Source organism: Urocitellus parryii, chromosome 7 (assembly GCF_045843805.1).
Source record: "Urocitellus parryii isolate mUroPar1 chromosome 7, mUroPar1.hap1, whole genome shotgun sequence".
In the NCBI taxonomy this organism is placed as follows: Eukaryota; Metazoa; Chordata; class Mammalia; order Rodentia; family Sciuridae; genus Urocitellus; species Urocitellus parryii.
This window is the reverse complement of record NC_135537.1, coordinates 77482358-77502110: the sequence shown is the minus strand read 5'-3', so window position 1 is coordinate 77502110 and position 19753 is coordinate 77482358. Positions and strand designations below refer to the sequence as shown.

Here is a 19753-nt window from a genome sequence, read left to right as displayed (position 1 = left end):
TTATCATTAAATATTATGTTACATCAGGTTTTTTCGGATAGCTTCTATCAAGTTGAGAAAATTCCCTTCTATTCTACCTTTATTTTTATATCAAAAGGATATTTAATCCTATCAAATGATTTTTCCAAATTTACTAGGTGTTTTGTCTTTTGTTCTCTTAATATAGTATGCTAAATTAATTGATTTTCAGGTGTATTGCATTCCTGGGATGAATTCCTCTTAGTCAGGGTTCAAAACCCTTCATATAAATCACTGAATTCAGTTGACTAGTATTTTGCCAAGGATTTTTCATAAGAGATATAAGTGTGTAGATTTCTTCTGATACCTTTGGTCTGGGTAATCGCATAATTTCAGCCTCATAGAAAAAGTTCAAAGTGTCTTTATCTCTCTCATTGTTGGGGAGACTTTTGGTGCTAAGACTTGTTCAAATTTCTGAAAGAATTCATCAAGGAAACTATTTGGGTTCATTCAGTCTAGGTTTCTCTTTGTGAAATTTTGTTTGGTTGTCTCTTGTGTTGTTTTACTGATTCAATCAGCTGCTGTTTAGGTCTATTTATATTTTCTATTTCTTCTTAAATTCAAGTTAGTAGTTCACATCTTCATAGGAGTTTATGCATTTTATCTAAGTTATCTCCATTTGTTCATAGACAATTGTTCACAGTGTTAAAATCATTTTTTGTTATGTCAGTAGTGATGTTCCTTTCTTTGTTCCTGATTTCAGTAATTTGAATTTTCTCTTGATCAGTCTAGCTGAAGTATCTCAACTTTCTTGTTAATCTTTTCAAAGAATAAGCTTTAGTTTCTGTTGACTTTCTTATACTTTCTGTTTTCTATTTCATTAATATCCACTCTGTAATATTTACTTCTTTCTGTTTATTTTCAGTTTTGGTCACTCTTTCTATGTTTCTTGATGGAAAATAGTAGATTATTGATTAGAGATATTTTTCCTTTAATTTTTTTTCCCTATAAGCACTGCATTAACTAATCCATCCATCTGTTTTCTGTGTTTGGGGTTCATTTTCACTCACTTCAGAAAATATTCTCATTTCTCTTGTGATTTATTATGAGTAACATTGCATTGAATTTCCATGTATTTGTTAATTCCCAAAGTTTCTTTGGGGTATTTATATCTAACTTAAGTACACTGCACTTGGAGAACTTAATTGTCTTCTTTGATTGCCCTCTAACACTGTCTTCTCTGACAGTCAACATGCAGCCCAATGAAGGCACAGGAAAGAAACATGGAGCAGCCCTCCATTAGGGTTTGATTTAGCACAGCTGCTTCTAAACATCATGCCCTGCCTGTGTCTTTGCCTCCTACAGTGTCCTGATAATCCCAGGATGACCTCACAAGCATAAATACCCTCTTTTTGTCTTTTAAAATGTTCTCAGGTAACTGCCTCTTTCAAATCTTGGTGGGCTCCTCTTTCTAAAATAACTGTGCATTCACTATTTTCATTGTCCCAGACCTTCTTTCAGGAAGGTGCTCCCCCAATCTCAGGACTCTCCCTGTATAAGAAGAGCTCATTGTCCTCAGTCCATAGTACAGGAGAACTCTCAGGAGGTTCATCCTAAAAATCCCAGCTAGAGTGGAAGCCTTGTTTTAAGGTGGAATTGCAATGGCACATAAGTAACCAGATCCTGCTTATACTACTAAACAATTACATCTCCAAAAAGTGTCTATTTTTCTTTTTTCTAAGATCATCACCATAGTGTAATCCATATATCATCACACCCCTGGGTGACAACAGCAGGTTATTATGGCTATTTTTATATTCCTTGGTTCAACTCTCACAGTAACATCAGATTGCATTCCTTAAATGCAGACCCAGAGCAGTGCTAAGTTCCCCTAACAGCTCCCTCATTCACTTGGAGCCCAGGAGAACATCATCCACATGGTCCTAGGAGGTCTCATCTAGAATTCTGCCACCCAACCATCTCATGCCTTTTTTCCCTTTCTTGGTCAGATGATCTGCAGACACACTGGACATTTTTCAGTTTCCTACAAATTTCATAACCTTTTAAAACTTAACTGTTTCACCTACTATAATTGTCACTTTAGTAACAACATTACCTGACTCTCTTTTTTAAAGCCTCTGAAATAACTTAGGTTCATTTCTACTCATTCATCTTCATGTACATGTTCAATAATGTGATGAGGCTGGATTTTCTGAGATAGGTCTCCTTCTTTTCTTTCTTGGACTGATTATCAATATTGGCCTTTCATAATTTAAAAAAAAGGATCTAAATTAGATTAATAAGTTTTAGTAGTCAACCTAATGATTTCCATAGCTCTCTCCATTATCTATTTGTATATATCAATGGCCCCTGACTTATGCAAGTTCAACTTACTTTTTTTTTACTTTACTATAGAGTACAAATTCATTCATAAGTTGTACTTCATGTTTTAAATTCTGATGTTTCCTGGCCTAGCTATGAATGCTATCTTCCTCCTTCATGATGCTGAGCAGGGGCAGGGAGCTGCAGTTCCCCAGTGAGCCCAAGCATTCTAAGAGGAAAGAAACAATATTCTGCAGTGAATTATGGTGTTTGATAGGTTGGGAATTTGCAATTTATGATATTTTGAAATTCTGATGAATTTATTGGGATGTAACCCCATGATAAATCAAGGAACATCTATATGTTCTATAGCATAATTGTGATCATTATAGGTTAAAATGATTATTTATCTTTAAAAGAATAAGAAGAGAGGAAAATGAAATGATAAATGAGGAGATAAAAATGTTAATTACACTTATTTGATCATTATATATTGTATACATGTATTTAATGATCACTATAACCCATCAATATGTATGACTTTTAGGTGTCAATTAAAAATAAATTTTAAGAACCTGACAATCAGAACAAGCATTTTGTCTTTCCCAATACCCAACCAAACACCAAGTCACCGTGAAACACATAATCTTCCCTAGAAAGAGGTTTTTCTGTAGTCAGCTTTCTTCATAAGCACCCACCGTGCCCACAGATTTCAGTGGATCATTGCTAATCCTTCCCTCCATGGTTCTGGGGTTCTGGGTTAGAATCTACCAATGAGAGACATTCATATAAGGTTCAGAAGGAAAAGCCATTATGATTCTGAAGCACATTTGTCAGCAGATGCCTACACAAGGACTGAACTTGAGGATCCAGCAAAGATTTCAGAGATGTGGCTGTGGCTTCCTAGTGAGCCCTGCAAATCCAGCAGCTATTCCTCTGGCTGTTGTGAATTCCCTGACTTCTTGCATCAAAACCTATTTCTGTGCTTATTTTTCATAAAATAGAGATTTGTTTAAAGACAATTTTTCACAGGACTTATTGCATCCACTCCGATGAGTAATAGAAAAACCACAGGGTTGCACATCTGCACATTCAGAAATGCCCTTTTGTGCACATCTGACACAATCACTTTCACAACCAGTTTTTCAACATGGGCTGTTACAACTCATGTCTTTATACAGCAAATGAGAAATGAGCAGCACATGCAAAATTTGAAAATCCTAAGAGTTTGCTATATCTGAAAAGATCCTTTGTCCCCAGAAAGTCTCTCTTCATTGTTCCCATCCACCTCTGGGCACTCGCCTGCTCCAGTGTATTTACACCTGAGGGCCTCCCAGGAAATTAGCTCAGCTTATCTCTGCTTTCCACTCTTAGCTCTTTATTTTTCCCAATTCCTTTTGGATGATCGGGCTGATTTCTGGCTTCAGTCAATGTTCCTCACTGCTGGTGTTATGTCATGTTTACTTACACATTTATATCCAATCTGATGGACAATTTCTCTCTGACATTCAATGTGCACAAGGCACCGTGAACCACTGTAACCTTTTCCCATCTGTTTTGCCTGGCCAGGACCCAAGTAATCCTCTGACTCATACTAGGGATCATAGCATCTTCTTACTCCCTTTTCTAACCTTGACTAACCTGTCACACACCTTGGACTCCTGACAGATCCAGAGCTAACTTTGTTCTGACACAAAGAAATTGGTTATTTTGGACGTGAACTTTGCATCAATGAAAATTCCCCAGTGAAATAGTCTCAACTATTAAGAAATTTTCAATGGGAAGGAAGAGACAGAGTATTAAAGGGTAAAAGCATTCAGTTTTGATCTATTTAGAGATATGTATGAATTCAGAATGTTATTGGAACTGAGAAAGGTCATCTAATGCAGTCTTTGGGTATCAATGCTTTCAGTCACTACCGTACATGTATGAAAGATAAAATTATCACCACCAATATGTAGACCAAACTGGACTGAAATGTTGCTTATGGAGTCTACCTATGTTTGCAAATCATAAAATAAATTTTTGAAAAAGAGTTTGCTAAAGATGGACAGACTAATTTTGAAATGACTAGGCTCACCTTCTCTAGCCTAACACCAAGAACTCTTCCTTGTATTTCACCTTCTCTCTTCTCTGACATAATCACTCACTGTAAATAGGGTTTCTAAATGCAGAGCCCTAGGCCACTCCATCCATTCCACAATATTATATATTAGCCCTCTTAGAAACAAAGCCTCTCCTCCTTCAGATTTATGCTTAGGTTCACATTGGGTATGTGTCAATAATGGGGCATCGAAATCAGAGGAAGGGCACTGACGTGCACACACCAATTTGGAATGTGGTACAGCCCACCTGGCACTGTAGTGCCAGCCTATCGGTGGAGCATACCCAGTGGGCAATGACACATCTCCAGAAAAGAACAGTTATGATACTTCTGCTGTGTAATTTCATTTGATCCTCACAATAGCCCTCAAAGTTCAGATGAGGACAGTAGGTCTGAATGATTAAAAGACAACTAGTGAGAACAGAACTAGTGAGAACAGAACTTCCAAAAAGCAAATCCTGGGCTCACCACGTACTCTTCCAAGGTTTTTGATAGTGTGAAGAAAAGTGTATGCCTCACATTGATGTTGATGTCTAAGGAACAGAGAGCTTGGAACCATGCCTTGAAAGAAACCAAGCTTGCATTTCTAAATGCAAACATCTTGATTGCCATTCCTAATACTAGCCAAATCCCTCTACTGATTTGTTCCAAACTGTAGGGAAAAATCAAAGTAGGAGCCAGAACAACTGAGAAAAGAAGCAAAATTGCAGGGGAGTATGGGAAACTTAAAAATAACTTTTAAGAAAAGGAAAGCCAAAAAAAACCCAGTAATCCCTTAGAAGCTTCTTCGACTCCATCAAAAAAAAAAAAAAAATGGATAAGAAAAGAACATGTGGTACCATTGAAAATTATCTGTATTTTCTAGAGATAAAGAGAGCACCCAAACTCAATTATTCAGAAATGTGCTGGTGAAGAATTCAGAAACATAACACAGGGCTCCTGACCACCCAAATTCATGTGCATTGAAGACATTGGTATTAGGTGGAATAAGGCATTCTGCAGCTTGGTGGTGGGGGCTTCCCCTACCTCTTCTCCCCCTGATGCAGCTCTGACTATGACAAGACTCCTTATCTATGTAGTTATTATCTTGATATTGCATTAAGACTTTGAAAATGTTGGACAGATTTTTTTTTTTTTAAGTTTACTTGTTCCAATCCACACAACAAGGACTTGTTACTTGGCGGAGAAAACAAACCTGCTCTTTGAGAGCTGTAATGGTTTTCTGAATTTCTGCTGCAAAATTGCTGAAATCCTGGAAAAACTTTGTTTTGGCCAGAAGCAACACAACTGTAGCATCGTCATCCACGTTAAAGCTGTCTTGTTGCCTGTTTTAAGAAACAAATGAAATGTTGAAAAATAAAAGTCGCGTGAAGATTTTTAAATATCAACAAATATTCCTTTGACATTTTGAATATACATTTTGAATATAAGCAGTGTGATTGGTGTTCTGTATAATCATAAAAGAAAAAGGTATGACTGGAATTTGAAATTAAAATTAAATGGCATACAAAATGATAATCCAGTATCACATCTGCTTTGTGTAGTTTATCTAAAATGATAGGGATTTTTATGAAATCAAGGGAATGTCATGTTGCATTTCATATACATTTGACATATTATTTACACCTCAAAGTATGTCTTTTGCTAATGAATTGTTCATTTCAATTTACACATTGAAAAAGCTGTGACAAATCAGATATTACATATTATACAGTACCCAGGTGGGAAAGATCCTTGCTCTATTATAAATTCATGGCAAGAACTAAATTAAGAATAAGGATACTATGACAAAAATCTGATATCAAACCAGACACAAAATAGCTTAGTACTGTTGATAATTTTTAAAAAATTAAAAAAGTTTTTGTGTGAATTGACAATGTTTCTTAGAGCTTAACTGACATCCTCAAAAATCACAGGCAAATAACTTATTTGATAAATAGAAATGAAAGTTCCCACCATCTATGCATATGACATATTGTTAAAAATCAGTTTTTATGGCTTTGATTTAGTTGATGTGATATCTGTGTCTCAAGTTTTCAACTATTTTCCAGTTTTTAAAACTTAATGCCTGAGAAGCCATTGTGACTTTCAAAATCATTTCACTTTGTTCTATTTGAAATACGTCTTCTGTTGTTAAAGGAGAAAAATGTCTTGCCAAAGCAAATACATCCTATGAGCTTGTAAAAACAATTTCTAAATCAGAGATATTTTACAGATCTTAACGTTGGTTAGGGAAGTTACAATAGGGAAACACTGAAAAAGAAGAGAAGTTACAAACAGCAGCAAGTTGGTCATTAGACAACTCTTGTGTTCCCTACTGTGAACTACAGGCACCATGAATCAATAGTGGCCACAAAACCAGCTCCTACTATAGTGCTGTTTAAATCAATGCAGGTGCCCAAGTGTAAAGTGCTAATAACTATAATATTAATAAGATGTATAATATTAATAAAAATTACTGGACACATTTATTTGTATAGTGCTCTCTCCTGTAAATCCTCAGTGTCTAATCAAAAGGAACTTAATCACAGAGAAGCCTGGGTGAATGTATGAAGACCTAGCCAAGACTCAAAGTATGAAATGTGGGAACATGGAGTGGCTGATGTGGGCAAGACCAGATGTTGTATGGCATTTGCAATTGTATGATTAAGTGTGGGGTGCGTGTTATGCTAAGATAGATAGGTGCAGAATATAAGGGTTCCATTAGGTTTCTCACATTCTCAGGGAAAAGAATATGCCAGTAAGCAAGTAAGAAATATCTGTATCAAGAGGATTGATAAGAACAACAGTGTACTTATGGTCAATAGCACTACATTTTTACATTTATTGAGGCATAATTAATATTTAAAACTGTATATATTTAATGTATACATTTGAATGATGTGTATACTGTAATAATAGAATCAAGTCACTATCCATCATCTCCAGAAGTCTCTATGTTCTTTTGTATATCTTCATTTTAATTTCTGTCCTTCACTTTTGTGATTAAGACCTTATGTATGTATATGAATGTACCACAGTGAATCTCATCATCGAATACGTCCACAAGAAATTAATTAAAAAAAAAAAAACTATGGGTAAGTGGCCAAAAGAACAATAGCAGAAAGGAATCATGGGGTGGGGAGAGGGAAGGACAAGAAGAAGTAGAACAACGTATATTCCATGCCTTTATAATTATGTCAAAATGGATTCTGTTGTCATATATAACTAAAAAGAACCAACAACAACAACAAAAAGAATTTAACATGAGATCTAGCCTCTTAATGTGTTCCTGCTTATCTTATTTTTTTAATTTTTAGTTGTGAATGGACATGATGCTTTTCTTTTATTTACTTATATGTGGTGCTGAGGATCAAACCCAGTGCCTCACACATGCTAGGCAAACGCTGTACCACTGAGCTACAATCCCAGTCTCTTTTAATGTATTTCTAAGAGCACTATGCCATATTTTTTTCTGTAAGTTCTATGCTATGCAGTAAATCTCTAGAAATTATTTGTCTTGCATAATTGAACTTCTAAGCCTATTGAGCAATTATCCCCATTTACTCTTCCCCTGAAACCCTAGAAATCACCATTCTACTCTCTATTTCTGTGAATTGGACTGTTTTAAACACCTCATAAAAATGGAATCATGTAGTATCTTTCTGCAAAAACTGGTTTATTTCACTTAGCATAATGTCCTCGAGAACCACAATGACGTATCTATCACCTAATACTTGTTAGGATACTAATTAAAAAAATAATAATCACTATTATTGGTGAGTATTATACACTGTTGGTGGCAATACAGAATAGTGTAGCCAGTGTGGAAAACAGTACAGAGGTTCCTAAAAAGTTTTCAAAAATGGCACTATTATATGTTCTAGCAATCTCACTTCTGGGTATTTTTCCAAAAATAGTGAAATTAGGATCTTGAAGAGAAACTGTACCCCCAGGTCCACTGCAGCTTTATTCACATTAACAAAGATATTAAAACACCTCAAATTTCTACTAACAAATAAATAGACAAGCAATACTTAAAATTTGTGAGGACAAAGCATGAAGTGGGGGCAAACACCTGTAATCCTAGCTACTAGGGAGGTTGAGGCAGAAGGACTGAAAATTCAAGGCCTGTATCAAAATAAAAAGTGTTGGGGATGTAGTTCAGTAATAGAATGTCCCCAGTACTGGGGGGGGGGAAGGTAGGCAGGCAGATCTCATTTTCTCATCTTAAGCATTTTCACAACACTAAAATAAAATTTAAAATGTAGTAAAAATGTTTTGTCCCTAGAAAGGATTATATACTACTTTAGAATGTGGTTCCTTCTGAGAAAAAAGTCACTTGTACTCTGAACAAAAAATGGGGAGAAAAGATTACCTTTACTCATAAGAGTGAACTTTTAATTATAATAATCATTTATATTTTCAATATACTCTTTTTAATAGGTTCTTCTTAATGAAAATTGCATATTTCATTTTAGAAAAATGCCCAATACAAAAGCATAGAAGAAAAAAATCATCAAAATTTATAAGAAAAATTGATTCTTTTATTTTAAATAGTAGTTTCCATTGGTTGATTCTTGATCAGAAAAAAAATATAGAAAATACTAAAAAAAACTCACATAGAATGAAAATTAAAATCACTGTTATTGTCAAAAATTTTTTCATGGATAAATAAATAAGATGATGACGTCTGCCTGAGGGTGGAGTTGAGAACGAGTCAGGAAAGCTGTGTAAAGAGAATACCAAGCCTTTATCCACCTCCTGTTTTAAGTCACTATTAGCACCTTCCCTATTCCAGGCAAGATTTTCGATGCTGAAGAGCCTGTCCTGTCACTCAACATGCCCAACAGTGCTTGGAGACACTTTAGCCTTCCATCTCAGATGAGAACACTGCAGCCAGCCGAGAAGGTTGTTAACATGCCCACAGCGTGTCACTGGTAAATTGCTCAGCTGGGATGCAAATCAGGATTTAAAAAAAGAAATATGCTCAGGCTCCTGAGTACTATGCAGACTGTTTTTCATTCATGGGCAACAGTAGGTTGTCTTGAACATGGTCAGATTTGTGCTTTAGACAATGTGGAGGCAGAGCACAGAAGCAAAAAAACAAAAAAGACTACTTTGGAAGTTTATTGCAAGGAGGAGAAGCAGGGTGGGGAGGGAAAGGAGGAGGAGGAGGAGAAGAAGAAAGAAAGAAAACAGACATTATGGATGTTGTTATACTTCACTTTTGTATTGAAAGCATGAAACTCAGCATATTGCTTGAGTTCCATCCTAAGGGAAGATAGTAAGATTTATCAAGGTGAATTGATTTTTAATTCCTAAATAGTGGGTTGAAAGGAAGTTTCGAATTGTAATCAAGATGGAATTTTTTAAAATGTGGATAAAGGACAGAGAAAGTACAAGAAAGATGAACACAGAGAAAGCAAAGTGAAATTGCATCCTAAGTGATCTGTCTATATTGATTGAAGGGATCTGAGCCCCTCTGGTCTGAATAACAATGGTACCCTTAACAATGGTACCCTTTCGTTAGAAGACAAAAGAAAGCTCTTGTTACCTTGTTATCCTAAACTGAAAAATGATAAATTGAACTGATAGTAAAAGTCCCATAAGATTGGCAGAAAGCTAAAAATGAAACCCACAAATCTTTAATTGAGTATTGAGGAAACACAGAAACAGAATTTTAGTAAGGCCACTCAGAGACGTCAGAGTTCAGATGAAATTAGAAAAGAACATTGATCCTAAAACAAGTGAATAAGTCTGTGTGGTAGAACCTGTGAAACAGGACAGAAGGCAGGTAATGCATGTCATTATCCATATCACACAAGAGCCAGATCCTCATTAACATCTTATAAGACAAGGGATTGTCCTTCTAAAATGGGAGTCCGACACTCATTTCTAATGAAACACACCACCTGCTGGAGTGCACTAGTGAGACACACCACCTGCTGGAGTCAATTAAAAAAACCAATAAAATGCCAAATGAAAGGGCCAAGTGATTGTTTCCCAACCCTTTAATTATGTAAAGATGGTTCTAACAGGGGCTGCATCTCCTGGTCAACATTCTACTATCTTGCAAGAATTAGGTCCAGGAACACTTGGAGTAAATTTTGTTTCCTTATTCAGGATTTTAAAGCTCTCCACTCTTTGCCTTGATCTTCTTTTAGAGTGTTTTTCCAAGAAAATTGTCCATCCATAAACATACCAAACTCACTAATCACCATCTTTACAATTCTCCAAACACACCTCTCACTTCCCTTTCCTTTAACTTTCCTTACATTGTTCTTTCCAGGAATGATAGGAACTCCCTTAAATTCTATGAGGATCTTAGCTTATTCTTTGAGATATTTCCTCTATATAGCCCCATCCAGGGTCCCCAGTTAGAACTAACCATTCATTGTTCTGAGTTACTCATTATTTTGATCAGGTTCATAACTGTATACGAACGCCTTCAATGAGATAATATTGTTGTCTTTAAAAGAATATTTATTATAAATGTTATTACAGCATTTACTATTATTCTGTGTTTTCTGGAATAACTATACTATGCTAATTACTATGTTAGTACTAGGTTACTTTAGAGATATATTCCACGTTAACACAATAACCATGTACAGTAAGTATTACATGACCACTTAACAGCAGAGGAAACACACCTGGAAATTTGACATCATTTGTATAGTTATCAAGCAATGGAAAAGTATTCAAACTTGAGTATGCTTGATTCTAAAATCTTCATCCTCCATATCACACATACCTCTCTTCCTAGATATTAAACCCAAAAAGACAGACTCTGTGTGTTTCTCATTTCTACACACTTCACAAATTCATACAGTAGAGAAAATGGAACCCAACAGTGTATTTAAATTTAACTGAATAAAATCCCACCTAGCAGCCAGCCATGAAAAACAGACACTACCCAGAGTTGCTTGAAAGAAATTGCCTTGTCCATGGAGTTGTGAATTGCAATGTTTCTTTTTATTTAATTACACCAGCACATATTGAAAGTTTACTTGGTGAAAAAGAACTACTAGGCATATCATTGTACAATGTACTTGCTATTTTCCAAAGTATTCAAGTACATAAGGAAGAGAAACTCTGTAAAGGAATAACTACATATTAACTCAGTTTATAAATTTCATGAAAGAAGTCCTAAGAGATTGTAAAAGAATAAGATTATTTCCCAATTGTTTAAGAATTAAAAAAAATATTTTACCTTGGCCTTGAATTAAGCCTTCCTTGCAATACTCTGTTCATGAACAAAAATCAACTTAACAATAAATAGTATCCACTTTCTTACGATTTGCTGTTTCATATTTTCAAAATAAATTTGGAAATTATCAACACTTATGATGTGATATAAAGAGTCAAAAATAATATCAATGTCATGAAGTTTTTCTTCACTTTACTGAGATAAATTTCCTGGATATACTGCTTCAGAAGAAATGGAATTCAAACATACGGAATTCATCTGTGTTTGTGCCTTTTCATATAGTTTGTCTTACATGTAAATGAGACAACTGTAGTATCCATAAAAAAATTAAGTTGCATAATGGAAGCCTATCATAAGTAGTCTATAAAAATGAGATATTTCTATACATACCTATTAAGCGGATCACGTAGGTCCACCTTTTTCTTGCCAGAGTAGCTGCGTTCAGCAGAGCGTTTCTTTCGAGATTCTGGTGTGAATGCTCTAGGTTGCCCTCTACTCCTGCAGTCTGTGGGGAAATAAGTATCCACAATAGCATTTGTGAGATGGGGAGTCCGATGCTCATCTAGATTACTTCTTTAATGACCAAAGTGTGCATGCACAAATGAGAGCAAGGAACAAGAGCAAGAGCAACAGCGAGAAAGATTTTCCTCTGGTCAGTGCAACTTTGCTGAGGGCCCACAGTCACAACAGCTGGGTTTGCAAGTGTCTGAATCTGTTTTCACAGCAACAGGTAGGATACAAGGCCATCTGCAAACACTATAGAGGAGCCACAGACTAAGTGATGCAGAAGGGTAGCAAGGGCATTGATTACATAGTACGTTTTAAGGACTTGATGAGGAAAAGAGCAGAAGCATTGTAGGTTGGATGGTTTAAATTTTGAGGTTCCTCAAATTGTTTCATGCACATCTATGACCAACTGAGATATGCAATGTAAATGCTCTCTATTGCACTAATGAACATATAGTAAATATTGCTGTATAGACACTTCAAAATGGCAAGATGATAAATTTTGTCATATGCTTTCACCACAATAAAAAAACATAAGCATGATATGAAAAACATTTTGCAAATAAATGTGAATTTTTTAAAAAAAATGCTCACTAGAGTTTCATCTGAAAACAGATGGAATGGAAACTAAGGTATTTTGAAAAAAGAAAAATGTTGTAGGAATCTATTTTCACAGAGAGTAAAATGATTTTATATAAAACTTTTTTAAAAGCCTTAAACTGGTGGGAAAAACAGACCCCCAAATATGTAATCAAATTTAAAATGTTACATTGGGCAGTATAAATTTTTCGAGGGTAAGAAGAGATTACTGCCTTTTGCACTGGGTAATTAGCAAATTATTTCTAATGAAATAATAAGGATAACACAAATCTTCACTTACCATGTATAAATTAAATTCAAGAAGAATATGCCTTATGATAGATTATTAAGTAAATATAGATAGCAAATTTAGGATAGTATTTTGAGTTAGCACAATGAACTGCAAACACTATAAAATTAGGCAAAATAAAACAAAATTTCAAACAAATATGAAATAAAATATGGGCTCATTGTCATGAAGACATTGAAAATAGACCAGAATTAAAATACTCAAAAATGGTAGCAGTGATGTAACTATCATATTGGTCATCTGTTGTTGTTTTCTTTTTTATTTTCACTTCTACGTTTTGTTGTATCTCTGTTTTCAGTAGAATAAGCCTTTGTCTTTGCAAAATCCAAAATCAATTCATCCGAGGAAAACCAAGGCAAGGTGAAAAACTAAGGTGCAACAGTGAATTGTCACATCATTATATGTTGCCATCATTGAATGAAAGATTTCTGTAAATGCAACTTTTAAAAAAAAATTCTTAAGAGAGAGAGAGAGAGAATTAATCTTTTTTTTTTTTTTAAGATGGACACAACACAATGCCTTTATTTTTATGTGGTGCTGAGAATTGAACCTGGGTCCCGCCCATGCTAGGCAAGCCCTCTACCGCTAAACCACAATCCCAGCCCTGTAAATGCAACTTTAACAGATATATAGGGTTATTTCAAAGACTGAGTCACTTTAATGGAGCAAGAGAACAAGCAAAGAGTTTCATTAATCTATAAAACAATTATTCAATAAGGGGGCAGAATGGTGGCAATGAAAATGAACACTGACTCTGCAGCTCTGGTCAAGAACTTGTGGCAAAAGTGTGCCATTGAAAATGTTTATCTTGCTATTTTTCCTAACAACAAAATCAAGATATTCTAGATAAAATTATATCCAGGGATATAAAATTATACCAAGGGACCCATACATTTATGTTTCCCAAGATTTTTACTCTATTACTTCAACCAATACTTTATTAATAGTCAAAAAATGTGCAAATATTTGCTGATTTGTGTGACAAAAAAGTAAGTAAAATATTTTATATGATACAACTAAAGAAAGTACATTTCAATCATGTAATGAAACTTTGCTTTTATTTCTGAAGAGTAATGGGTTTGAGCAATAAATATTTACAGAGAACATATACATTAAGGTATTAGATGAGGTATTCTTGGGAAAATAAAGTATGGTTCCTGGTTTTGAACAATGTACAAGCATACTCCCAGTACAAGAAAACATTTCCAGATAAGCTAAATGTTGCCCCTTCAAGTCCTCAAATGGGAAAAAAATGTAGATAAAATGCACTGCAGATAAACTGTCATTATTTATTATCTCTCATTTATTTGTTAAAGATGCAATTTTAGAATGTATTCATTTCAAAGCACCAACAGAATATGTACAAGGTCATATGCATAAAACCCAAGAGCAAAGAGTTAGTGTATATAACATTGTAGGTATAGAGAGAAACACATGATCAGAACCAATCCACAGGACTGCAGTAACAGTGCAGCTCTACTTTAATGTGACAGCTAAGATGTTATATTTCGAACATCTTTTTTTTTTTAAATTTATCTTGGTATTTATCTCTAGTTGCTACAAAAATTGCAGAGAATCCTTGATTGATAGTGTTTAGTTCTTAGGTGAACAACATTTGAATTTAAATAGCATATTAATTTGGTAAATGTTTTGGTTTTATACTTATGCATATAGGTCTTAAATATGTATGTGCTATACTCTCTCTGAGCACGTGTATACATACATATGTATGCTCTAGATCTGTTCTTAGGCTTTGTGTGAATGTTCTATTTGACACTGTACAATAACCTATGCCATTATCTCTACTGTTAACTTGAGGAAAGCAAAGCACAGAGAGATTGCATTCACTTGTCCAAAGTCCTACAACTTTTTTACATAAGGGACAGGATTTTAATACAGACTGTTGGAATTAAGACATCCAATCTGCTGGTACTACCTTACAGCACAGAAAGAAAAGCAGAGCTAACAAGATGAACTCTTAAGATTCCTGGCTTGTGCAACTAGGGAAATAATGGTGGCATTATTTGTTATTGAATGAATGAATCGCTGGGCCTAGGCTTGAAGGTAAAAAGATATAAGGTAAGTTTAGGTTGGCTCAAAAGTGTTGTCAAATTTCTGATCAACACATATATAACACATGGAGTGTTTCAATATACCTAGAAGAGATGTGGATGAAGACACAGCCACATGGATCATTTTCAAGAAGCATAATATGGTGTGTGTGTACATATGTGTATATATGTGTGCCTGTATCTAGCTACTCATTTAGTCTTATTTGACTTCCACAGCCCCTGAATGTGATTTTGCTCTGTGAATGGTGACCTAGAGCTATGCTATGTCTTATTAAATCAAGCAAGTTGCTTCCCTGGTTTACTTATGCAGCAGAATCTTGCCTTCTCTCTAAGGCACAATTCATAGCAACTAGACCAGTTCCAGCTTTACTTGGTCATATCAGAGAACAGGTACCATGCCCAGCTCCTCCACGAAGTCTTTCCTGAACTACCAAGAGCACATAAAATGGAAATTTGTGACACTTTGTCATACTACTCTCCTTCATCTAAGAAGATGTTGAGAGGAAAGCTCAGTCCTACCTATCAAATTATCCTTTGTATCTAGCATAGCTCTTGCATAAAGTACACACTCAATGAATATTTTTGCCAATATTTCTGCTATGCTCTTTTTTTTTTTTTTGCTCCCAATTCTCCCTGTAAATTCAACTAAAATAGGCCAGTACTACACATCCGCCTGTCTGCTTGCTATACTGCCTTGAAATTTCCCCTGCAACATAAACTAGAGCATCATCTTTAAGCTCAGCTTCACATAATCTTAAGGCATGGGCAAAACACATCTAAATTTTTTTGCCACAGTGTAACAAAAGTGACTTCTAGTCTAGTTTCCAGTAGAATTCTCATTTCCATCAGAAACCTCTTCAGCATCACCTTGACTGCCCTTATAAGGAATCCCTTGTTAAGTTTAGAGAATTCTAGTCCTTTTTCAGCTTGCATCTCCAAACTTTTCCAAACTCCTCTTGAACACCAATTCTAAAGGCACCAGTTCCAAAGACTTTTCCACATCATGAAGTATAGTCACAGCAACGATCCCACTATGAGGTACCCATTTGGGGGATTATGCAGCATTCTGTCACTGTGACAACATCTGAAATAATCAAGTTATAAGGGGAAAAGATTAATTTGGGCTTACAATTTTGGATGTTTCAGTCCTTGATTGGTGGACCCCATAGCTCTGGGTTAGTAGCAGGCAACACAGCATGGCAGAAGTGCACACCCACTCACCTTACAGTCAGAAAGTGAAAGAGAGAAAGTGGAAGAGGCTGGGGTCCCACAATCCCCTTCAAAGGCGGTCCCTCAGTGATTGGAAGAACTCCCACTAGGGTACCTCTTAAAGTGTCCATGAGCTTCCAATAGTACCACACTGGGAAGCAATCCTTTAATACATGAACCTTTGGGAGACACTTAAGATCTAAACTATAAGAACACTTCTTATTTGCTTGCAAGAAGAGAAAAAGAATGAATAATTTAAAAGAAACACATAAAATGACAATTCATTACGGCAGGAGTTTGACAATAGGTTTATCCAAACCTGTGATTTTATATTGCATATGTACATTTCAGCAAAATATTCCTAGTTCTGAAAAAGGAACCAAGACTACTAAGACTTCATATTTTCAGATGATGATTCACTTGAATTGGAATCAACACTAAACTTCCCGCAATTGTCTTGACAGGAAAAGATGTCCCCCAGAAAACCACTGATGTGTCTTCATACTCTCATTGCCATCTCAATTTTTTTTTTTTTTTTTTTTACTCTTCGGGATAACTGTGTGCCACAAATGAAGTGGGTTTAAACAATACAAATGCACTTTCAATGTTTGAACTCTATCTCTCCAAAATTTTTATATTTAAATTCTAACAACCTCCAGCCCTTGCAAGGGGTAAACAGCCTACAAAAAAAAAAAAAAATGGACAGTATAGTATTGGCTTTGAACAAAAATCCATTCTTGTGAATCATTTTGATCACGTCAATGGAGAGACTCTTTAATTTTTTATTAAGATTTGTTCTTCTACTTTTCTCCTTTTTACTTTGAATTTGAGTGTAAAGGGTTGCATTTGTGTGTGTCACTGTGACAATACAGAGTGTGTGTGTGTGTTGTTGTGTAGCTGTATTGATTGGCTAATGAAATATACATATGTGCATTGTACCTATTCATTTTTATCATTTTTAACACATTTTTCTTGCTTTTTCACCTTTTTAAAATTTACTCAATTGTGTATTATTCTACTTGCTTTTGATTAGAGGAGCAACGTTTATCGTTTATGTGTTATTGTTTAACATTTTATTTGTTTGGGCTCTTGTTTTTCTTTCTCTTATTACTCCTTTTCTCTCTTCCCCCTTCAATAACCAAATTTGCTTATTCTATCTCTCTAATTATTCATTTTAATTATTTTATTGGTTCTTTACTCCTCCTTCTTTATAGGCACCACTTGTTACCTCTCTCCTGCTACACAGAAGTACATATGTGCTCACCTTTTAATATTTTAAACCTTCTTTCACTTTCCACCCCATTTTCCTTCCTCTTAGTGAACTAAAATTTTACTATCTTGAAGACTAATTTAATTTATATAATCACTGCCCCTACCATTCACTTTATTGTGACTACTTCTTACTGGGGGTTGTAGTTACCTGCTGCATACTTCAGTGCTAGAGCTAGCTCACTATAGTTCACTGCTTTTTCTGTTGCTAAATGCTGACTCTACCATTCCTCTTTATGCAGTAATTAATGGTTTCAATGCCATAGTAGGCACAAGACATTGATTCGAATGCTGGATATTGATCACAATTTTTGTAGTTGTTCCTGGGAAGAGAGTGATACGCTGTGTGTTCACAGGGTAGAGACTCCATGGTTGAACTACACTCCCAACTCAGCACAGACAACACAACTTCCTCCACACACAACATACCCTGCTCAAATATCAGCAATAATTTAACACATAGAATAAAGGAGAGAAAAACCTGAAACAAATGACTATATTGCAAGTAAGAATGACTAGAGGGGACATCAGGTCCCATTTTTGGACATATACTTCTACAACAAAGTCAGATAACCATTGCAAAATGATGGCTCAGAAAAGCCCACAATGTGACATCAGCTCTACAAAAATGAATAATTGCATCAGTTCTACAGCAAAAGGTATTAGTGATTGAAATTAACACTTGGATTACACTGAGCCTATGTGCTGAAGCTAGGAGATACCGACAACAAAGGACTTAGTATAAAAGAAACAACTATATTCCACAGAACCACTGCAAAAAAGAGGAGATATATATATATATATATATATATATATATATATATATATATAATGTATATACGTATGTATTTCCAGCTTTTGATATATGTGTGTGTGTGTATCTCAAAATTCCAATTTTATACATAACTATAATGCACCAATTAAAATTAAATAAATAAATAGAAAAAAGACCAATAGAGAAAGGATGGGGATCAGGGGGAGGTGGAGGAGAGGAAAAGAAGTTCTGGGAATTGAAATGGAGAAAACTGCTATATGCATTTATGAATGTCAGAATAAATCCATCATTATATATAATTACAATGCACTAAAAACATTTAAAAGTGAACATATAAATTTTTTAAAAATCCAGTCACTAGAATTCCAGCTGTTTCCCACTAAGGCTTATATCTACCTGTATACCTTTGGGTTTATTTTGATGTCTCTTATTAGTCTCTGTATAAATTATTTCTGGCTCCTCAGGATTGTGGTCATGTGGTTGAGACCAGCTCATATAGGAAGTGAGAGATAATGGCTAAATTTTTAGAAATATATGAACTAATATTATAAACATGATGAAAAACACATTTAAAAATCACTAGTAACTAATTTGGGGGAATATTTAAAAAGTAAAGAGGCTCTATCATTATATATTTTACTATGTATAAGTATTGTATAATATACCAACATAATAACTTATATGTTTATTACTTCTTCCTTTATTTTGTGAACTACTAGATTTATTCATCAATTCATGAATTTGTATCTATTTTCTTTATTTTATTTATTTTTTTAGATAAAATGAAGCTAAGTTGCCCAGGCTTCCCTCCAACTTCCCTGCCTCATCCTCATGAATAATGGGGATTTTTTTTTTACAGGTATATGTCACCATGTCCCAATTAGCTTGTATTTCTGTAAGGACTTTCCCATGACTTTTCTATTTATTTAGCTCTCTTTTCTCTAACATCTTAAGTTGCCTGTTTTGTTAATTTATGTTTATCATTTTTTAAATAATAAAAGCATTCAATAACAAAGTCTATAATTTTCTGTGGTTATATTCCATAAATATTGACACAGAATGTCACTAATATTTGTTTAGACATTCCACTTAATTTTCATTGAATTCTTGGCCAAATATTTATTGGGTCAAATCATTTTGAAATTTCTAAATAAATTTTTTGTTTTATATTTGGCTATTAAATTTTAGATCTGTTGAACTGCAGTAAAAGATTATGGTTAATATGGAGTTTCCTCTTACAAATTTCAGTGTTCCTATAAATTAGCATATCATCATATTTTTTAGGGTGAAGTTATTTGTTTATAGAGCCCAACATTAGATACCTCTCTCATAAATTGACCCTACTAATGATATTCAAAAAATGTTGTTAAAGTATCCTGAATGCATGTGAACTTACTTCAAAAATGTCATGAAAAAAAATCTGCTTGTCTCAGTTAATGCTTTTCATCTTAAATTC

General features: G+C 34.7%; 1 protein-coding gene across 1 annotated transcript in view; it reads right to left on the bottom strand.

The window, feature by feature from the left end:
* The window catches only part of Pxdnl (peroxidasin like), a 454066-nt gene that overhangs the window by 8465 nt on the left and 425848 nt on the right, over nt 1-19753 (bottom strand). The window contains exons 20-21 of the mRNA XM_026394395.2: nt 11967-12081; nt 5580-5709 (exon numbers count right to left, since the gene is read on the bottom strand). Coding sequence (XP_026250180.2) covers nt 5580-5709; nt 11967-12081 — 245 coding nt within the window. The remainder of the gene's footprint in view (nt 1-5579; nt 5710-11966; nt 12082-19753) is intronic.